We start from the raw sequence: 8,493 nt of genomic DNA on the forward strand, positions 1-8,493 counted from the left end.
GGTATGAAAGTAAAATGTTTTAAATCGAACGATAATTCCCGTCATTCTTTTCTAAAATCATTTTATAAAAAGTGTCACCATAAGGACGGGTGTTACACATTTGCCTCCCTTGTAACTCAAGGTTCTATATGTTTTAAGTAGTCTTCCATCTCTTTTGAACTTAGCTGAGTTGAAGTGAACAAGTTCTCAAAATAACCCTTGAAAGCTTCCTCAACTCCCTCCTGGTCTTTACAAATTCTCCCTTGCCATCTTCAATCTGTTTAATTTTGTTCTTTTGCCTCCTCTGGTTTGCACATGCAAGGAAATACTTTGTGTTTCTGTCCCCCAGTGCATACCAGTTTCTTTTAGCCCTTTGTTTCTACTTAATATCCTCCTTCTCAAGCAAAGTTCCAATTTCTTTCTATAACTTCTTTATTTCAGCTGCATTATGACTGCTTTCTTCATCTTGTACCCTCTTCAGTGCCTCTGATTTTAACTTTATTTCCTGACTCCTGTCCAATTTGAAATGCTTACTCCATCCCAAAAGTGCCCCTCTACACCTTTCCAGCTGTTCTATTATTGGGGTTTGTAAACCTTTCCTTCCTTCATTAATCCTCCATGCCTCTTGGATTACTTTCTCACATCCCTCCTCCTTATCCCAGCTTGCTTCATATCTAAAAATTCTGCAAGCCTTCCTTATGAATCTGTCCCTTCTGTTCATGGTCAGCAGGATTGGCCTATGATATGAACTCCTACCTATTAACACTTCCACCCAGCATTCCTTAAACAACTGAACCCAGGAGGGGTTGGCTACTGCCCTATCAAGCCTTTCTTTCCTGAATGAAGCATCCTCATGTCTGTTGCCCCATGTGAACTTGCTGCCCACTCATTATAAGTCTGACAGGTTTCCCTTCTCCAATACTCTTCTGAAATTCTACATGAGTTTCTCTTGTCTAGGTTTGCCCCCTATCTTCTCATCATGAATTAAGATCTCAATGAAATCTCCTAGCACACACCAACCTTGAGAACCTTTTGGCTTTAAGAATGACAGTAACTCCCAAGCTTCAGCCCTTTTGTGAGTCTTAGGATGGCCATAATAACAGGTCAGCAGCCACCTCGAGCAATCCACCTCATTAGAAATCCATGAATTTATGTGCCTTTGTGTGTAATTCAAAACTTCTAAATGGACCTTATTGCTCCATAAAAGTTCTAAACCTTCTTTTTGTCCCATTGGTTCTACCACAAAACATCCTTCATACTTAAGTCTCTTCTTTAAACCATTATACTTGACTGCTTTTAATCTAGTTTCCATTAGGAAAACTGCATCGGGTTTCTTCTCCTCCACCAATAGGTAGAGATCTTGAACTGTCCGAGGGTTCTCAAGCCCTCGGCAGTTCCAACTTAAGATTTTCATTGAGAATGGTGGGGCTGGTGACCAACCTCCGCCAATAATGGTTGAGAGTTGTCCTCTGAGCCTTCATTGCCCATCTTCCCTTTTTTATCTTTTTTTTTTTTCACTTCTTCTCCCCTCATCACCTTTTCTTTTTTCCTTTTTCTAGTAACTTCCCCTCCACCGTGGTTGGTGTCCTCCCTTTTCTCTCTAGCTCTCCTTTCCCCCCCTCCCTTAGTCTTCATATTAAGCTTTTCTTGACTCTTACCAATTGTGACTGTTTGCACAGTCTCCTCTAACTCCAGACACCTACCTTCCCCGCTTGCTTCCATCGGCCATCTATCTACCCCTTCCATTCTTTTTTCAGGTGTACCTTTAGTAAAACTACTCCTTACTTCATTGCTCTATTCCCCTCCCCTAAACCCAGACTCAGGATTCTCCCCCTCGGCACACTCTTCCTCAGTGTTCTGCTCACCCTCACCCCTTTTAGTTTCCTCTCCCTCTGCCTTATCCTGGACAACCCTTTTGCCCCTTCTCCCTCACTCTCAACTCTCCACTTGCTTTCAAAACTAGCTGCTCTTATTTTCAACTTGGACCCCATTTTTGCTTCAGCCCTTAACCACACTCCATATTGCAACTTCTCACCCACCTTCCCAGAACATCCCTCTGTGCCATGAGGTGCAACAGTTGACTATGTTTTTGGCCTCCTAAAACAGAGGCTCTCGGTTTGATCACGGTAATGGTGCAACGGTGACTCCCCTTATGGGTTCACAGCTGGTTTCGGGTTTTCAACTAAAGGTGGCGGTGGTGGATATAGTGCGGTGGGGCTTTGAGCTTGGTGCCTATCGTTTACGATGGTTGCCTTACTGGTTTGGGTGTTAGACGTGCAGCTTGCTGAGATGCTTGCTTGGCTTCACGGTGCAACGGCTTGGTGAAATGGTTTAATACCAAAAATAAGCTTGGGTGAGAGCCACGCAGAAATAAAGCTGCCATTTCGGGCGCAATGACAAATACCAGAAAACTAAAAGTGCATAATTTAAAACCGAAAGACACGGGATGCATGACACGTCGGAAAAGTCGGACTTTATAATAAATTTTATCATTACTTTTCACTTAATTTTCATTACTATTCAATATTTGTGATTTAAGATGTATTTCACATCCAAACATACCCCAAGCGTCTATCGTTTATTGTTTGGTAATCAAATGTATAAAATGTTTTCAAACATGTTACATTTGTTTAGGAATAATATAAAAAAATATTTTTCACGTAGACATGACAGAAAAGTAATTTGAAAGTTGTAGTGTTGTGCCTATGATAAGATCAAAGGGCAAAACTGTAATTATCTAAAAAAGTTATATGGGTATTTTCGTCTATTGATGAAATTTTCTTTTAACGTTTCACGTTATCTGGGAGAAAGGTATTTTAATATGTAACATCCAAACAACTTAATTTTATCATTAAAGAAATTTTAAAACTATTTAAATATTTTTTAAAAACTCTAACACAATCCCAAACAGACCTTTAGGTTGGGAGAAAGGTATGTATATAAAATAGATTTTACAATATCTATAATCGTCTATGTGAATTTTTTTAATATTATTAAATGTTCACAAATCACGTACTCTAAGTTCTAAATAAGTGCTATGATATACTAATATGTGCTATATATTACATATGGTTGGTTTGATAAATATTATGTGGTATGTAGTTAAGTCACTACAATATATATATATATATATATATGTGTGTGTGTGTGTGTGTGTGTCTTACTCAATGTTTTGAATACCGTACCGGAAGCCGTACCAGTCAAGGCACTGGAATGAAATATTTCAGTACTGGTACCGTTTCGTGTATTGTTTCGGAATAATATTTTGATACCAATACGGTTTCTGTACGCCGTGCACCATAGCCCAACTGTGAGACACTGCCCACGTCAATCACCATTATACTGCCATAATCTTGTGTATCTTCCTCCTGTGTTATCTCTTTCTCTCACTCTTCGTCTCTCTCACGGGGCTTTAGGCTTCAAAGACAGGCAAGAAATCTCAGAGAATCCAAGAATCGGAAAAATGGAGAGATCATGGGGTCAAGGAATGTTTATCGAAAGATAGAGAAAGTGAAACCAAAAGGGAAATGCTACTCAGAAGGAATATACTCAGAAGAAATCTCACGTCTCGTGGAGCTCTTAGTTGTCATGGTATCTCCCTCCTAGTCACAACAACCGCTACCCCATGTTCAACTATAGCCCCTACATCACTGCCTCTTTTCGCTGCCTTGGACAGCCACAAGGAACATCACCGCCGCCTTGGTTTCCTCTATGCCGTGCTAGAAACTCTCCCATGTCCACTTTCTTTGTTGCAACCCAAAGCCACCACAGAGAGCGCTACAAGGTCATCCTCCACCGATTGGAAACTGCCTTACCACCGCCCAACGCCTCCCTATGACCACCATTGTAAGCCATGAAACACCTCTGTTTCTCCACCCGAAAGCTAAGCAATCGATAGCTCTTCCAAGCACGGCATATAGCCACTGCAAATCCTTCCAGGCGTCCCCACCAGCAGTGCAGTCCACCTTTTTAGGCCATGCCGCGAACAACCCAACGCAAGCCACCAGATGCAAGGTTTCGGTTCCACGTAAACCGCTGGCCTTCACTTGAGCAGTTTTTTATTGTCAACCAGTATCGTTCACAAAACTCGAATGTCCTAAGGTCCATGGAGAAGCAATGCAACCCTATTACTGCTACAAAAGGCTACTCTGTCAACACTGCAACAGAGGGATATGCAGTTAACAAGATGCAAAAGCTGGACTAGCAACCACCATGATAAAGCAAGAGGAACCTGCAGCATGCTTTTGGTGCCAAAATGTTACTTTACTGTTTATGTACATTTTGTAGAATTGATTGTATACTAGAAATAGAAACTTAGTTGTCTTTTTCCTCTTTCCTTAATCTTTGTACCCATATGGTTTGTGCAATATATAAAGGGATAGTGTGTAATGCAGAACATCAATTAATGAAAAGAGTCAAACATTTTTTTTGGCCTCAGTTACTCTCTCGATTTCCTTTCTCATTTTCTCTTCTCTCAAGGTGCAATTCTATCATGGTATCAGAGCGAGTCTAACCTACTTGTTTCATTTCTATCATCAAACATCATCTTCATCATCTTACTTGTAGTTTATTGCTCCCATGGTTGAGGCCGAAACATAACATAAACCTTCCCCATCTGAGGACCCCAACAGCCCTTTCTTTTTGCACCACAGTGATAATGCCAACACTATGGTGGTCACACCTCACCTCACAGGGCCTAACTACCTCTCTTGGAATATCTCATTCACCTTAACCATTTCCATAAAAAACAAACTTGGTTTTTTGGATGGAAGCATTGAAACTCCTGCACTCACCAACACCCTTTATGTGCCTTGGCTCTGCTGTAACAACTTGATCCTATCTTGGATTCTCAACTCAATCTCAAAAGAAATTGCATCTAATGTTCTATATGTGAGCTTAGCCAAAGAAGTTTGGGATAAGCTTAAAGCTAGGTTTGCACAACCTGACAATGTGCGTATCTATCAACTACAACAGCAACTAGGGTCCATCACTCAAGGAACACAATCCGTGAGTGACTACTTTACCCAACTTAATGCAATGTGGAAAGAACTGCACAATTATAGGCCACTACCCCATTGTTCATGTGGCCTGTGCACTTGTAAAGCCTTAGAATCCATAGGAGAAATCCAATAAACAAATTCAATTTTCAAGTTTTTAATGGGGTTGAATGATACCTATGATGCCATTAGAGGTCAGATTATTCTTATGAGTCCCATTCCTTCATTAGATAGAGTCTTTTTTCTAGTGTTGCAGGAAGAAAGACAAAGGGAGGCTAGATCCCTTGTGATGCCCCCAAATGAACCATTAGTGCTGGCTGCTTACCATGGTCAAGCCAAGAAGAAAGACAAGACAGACATTACTTGTTACCATTGTGGCAAGATGGGCCATACAAGAGAGAAATGCTATCGACTAGTTGGATTCCCACCCAACTTCAAATTCACCAAGTCCAAACCTGGGTACTCAACTAATGGACCAAACACTCACTCAGCAAACCAGGCTGCTGCTCAAAACCAAGAAAACAACATCTCGAGTGCCCCACAACTTCCTTTGACTGAGGCACTGATTCAGCAGATAGCAGCTCTTCTCAATGCTCAGACTTTTCAGCTCAACTCAAAGGAGAGGAACATGCCAACCAACCATTCTAGCACTAACCTCCAAACAGCCACAGATGCCAAGTCTCCTAGCTATCATTCCTCCAACATGGCAGGTAGAACCCCTCACATAGAAACTGTCTTACAAGCATGCCATCTTTTTCCTGCAAGAAATAACCAAAAATCAAACTCACAATGGATCCTCGACACTGGAGCCATAAACCACATGGTCTGCTCCATTTCACTGCTCACCACCATCACTTGTAAGAAACACACTCAGGTGCACCTTCCAAACAAAACATATGCTGAGGTGACACATATAGGCACTGTTAAAATTTCAGATAAACTCACCCTCACAAATGTCTTATGTGTGCCCAATTTTGCCTTCAATCTTATATCTGCCAGCAAGCTCACCCAAGATTCTTCTCTTTGCATCATTTTTCTTGAGAAATTTTGCTTCATACAGGAACTATCTTCATGGATGACAATTGGTCTTGCTGAAGTTTCCAATGGCCTCTATTTCCTCAAACCTCAACCCCCTTCCTGTCATGTTGTTCAAGGCCTTCCATCAAACACAGAAACTTCCAGTTAGCACACCAACAATGAAGACTCAAGCTCTAGTCAATCACAAAACTTTGATATGTGGCATTTTAGATTAGGACATGTATCCCATCAAAAGATGAATGTTATTCAATCCCATGTTCCTAATGTAAAATGTAATAGTGATATGCAATGCACAATCTATCATTTGGCTAAACAAAAAAGGAAACCTTTCCATTTGAGCTCCATTTCCACATCTACTCCTTTTGAACTAATTCACTGTGACATTTACACCAAAGAACTTGCATCTACACCCCTCAACAAAATGGGGTGGTGGAGAGAAAGCATCAACATCTTCTCTCCACTGCCAGAGCCCTTCTTTTTCAAGCTTCTCTTCTACTCAAATTTTGGGAAGATGCTGTGTTGACTGTAGCACACATCATCAATAGAATTCCTACACATGTCCTCAACAATAAGTCTCCTTATGAAACTCTCTTCTCATCTATTCCCTCCTATTCTCACTTAAAGGTCTTTGGATGTCTATGCTTTGCATCCACTATCAAGAACCATAGAAGTAAGCTAGATCCTCGAGCAAGAAAATGTATTTTCATAGGCTACCCACCTGGAATCAAAGGATACAAAGTTTATGATCTTGAAGATCACTCTTGTTTTGTCTCAAGGGATGTGATTTTTATGAGTCATTTTTCCCTGTCCAACACCAAATTTTTTATACCACCCCACCAACTCAAAACCTAGTCCTTCCAATACCTATACAAGAATCCATCTCCTCTCCCTTCACATCCCAACATTTCACTCCCTTAACCCCTACTGAAAATAACACCACTGAATTTACCTCACAAAATGATGAACACAACCTGCCTCCACCCTCCTCACCTTACACACAATCACCTGCCTCTCCACAAATCAACACAGCACCTATCACCCTCAGGAGGTCTGATAGAACTCGAGACCCACCTGCTTATCTCTATGATTATCACTGCCAGATAGCTCATACCAACCCATCTTCACATTCACTTCATATCCCTACTGCTCATCCTCTCCATCACTACCTCTCCTACAAAAATCTTTCCCCTCATCACCATTCCCTTGCTCTCTCACTCTCCCACCTTTGAGAACCTCAAACCTACCAAGAAGCTGCTAAGTCTAAGTATTGGCAAAATGCCATGAATGCTGAACTCAAAACCCTAGAGGAGAATGACACCTGGACAATCATTGTGTTACTTGAAGGAAAAAGGGCAATGGGATGGAAATATGTCCATAAGATTAAACTCAAGTCTGATGGTACAGTAGAGGGCCTAAGGCTAGATTAGTAGCAAAAGGCTACACTCAAAGGAAAGGATTCGACTACCAAGAAACTTTCAGTCCAGTTGCAAAATTCACAACTGTCCGTATGTTTCTTGCCTTAGCTGCTACCCTCAATTGGCACCTTTATCAATTAGATGTGCACAATGCCTTCCTTCATGGAAAATTGGATGAGGAAATATATATGGAATTGCCTCCTGGTTATCACAGTAAGGGGGAGTCCACCACCAAGGGAAAGCTAGTTTGCAAACTCCACAAATCACTCTATGGACTCAAGCAAGCTTCTAGGCAATGGCACTCCAGATTTTCTGAATCCCTTACCTCCGTTGGGTTCCAACCCTCAAAATCAGATTACTCTCTCTTCACTAGAAACAATGAGGATGGTTTCATAGCCTTGCTTGTCTATGTTGATGACATAGTCATAGGCAGCTCCAACATCAAAGAAATTGATAAAGTAAAGGCCCACCTACACTCTCAATTCAGAATTAAAGACCTTGGCATCCTCAAATTTTTCTTGGGATTAGAAATTGCAAGGTCAGCTGCTGGGATCCACTTGTGCCAAAGAAAATATTGCCTAGAGATCTTAGAGGATGCAGGGCTTCTTGGGTGCAAAACAACAAGCACACCCATTGAAACAAATCACAAACTTTCACACTCAGCTTTAGATTCACTGAATGATCCCTCAAGCTACAGAAGGCTTGTGGGAAGGCTGATTTACCTCACCATAACCAGACCTGATATCACTTATGCAGTAGGCATACTCAGCCAATTTATGGACAGACCAAGTGAGGTGCACATGCAAGCTGCCCATCGAATTTTGAGATATGTGAAAGGGTCAATAGGGCAAGGTATACTCTTCTCCTCTCAATGTGATCTACACCTCAAGGCCTTTTGTGACTCAGATTGGACAGCCTGCCTAGAAACAAGGAAATCCATGGCAGGTTTCTGTGTTTTCATTGGTAATTCTTTGGTTAGCTGGAAGTCAAAGAAACAAGCAACTGTCTCACGTTCTTCTGCAGAAGCAAAATATCGAGCACTAGCTCACAGCTTGTATGGTTAA

At 41.3% G+C, this 8,493-nt stretch overlaps 1 protein-coding gene across 1 annotated transcript; it reads left to right on the top strand.

Annotated features, from left to right (window-relative positions):
• The first annotated feature begins 7,521 nt into the window (after positions 1 to 7,521).
• On the top strand, positions 7,522 to 8,493 carry LOC121247306 (uncharacterized mitochondrial protein AtMg00810-like). Its single transcript, XM_041145675.1, has one exon. It carries the CDS (start codon positions 7,522 to 7,524, stop codon positions 8,491 to 8,493), a length of 972 nt encoding a protein of 323 aa, XP_041001609.1.

This window comes from Juglans microcarpa x Juglans regia, chromosome 1S (genome assembly GCF_004785595.1).
Source record: "Juglans microcarpa x Juglans regia isolate MS1-56 chromosome 1S, Jm3101_v1.0, whole genome shotgun sequence".
Classification (NCBI taxonomy): Eukaryota; Viridiplantae; Streptophyta; class Magnoliopsida; order Fagales; family Juglandaceae; genus Juglans; species Juglans microcarpa x Juglans regia.

Excerpts from the sequence above, each read along its gene's own strand:
- LOC121247306 (XM_041145675.1), top strand. The coding sequence starts at position 7,522 with ATGTTTCTTGCCTTAGCTGCTACCCTCAATTGGCACCTTTATCAATTA.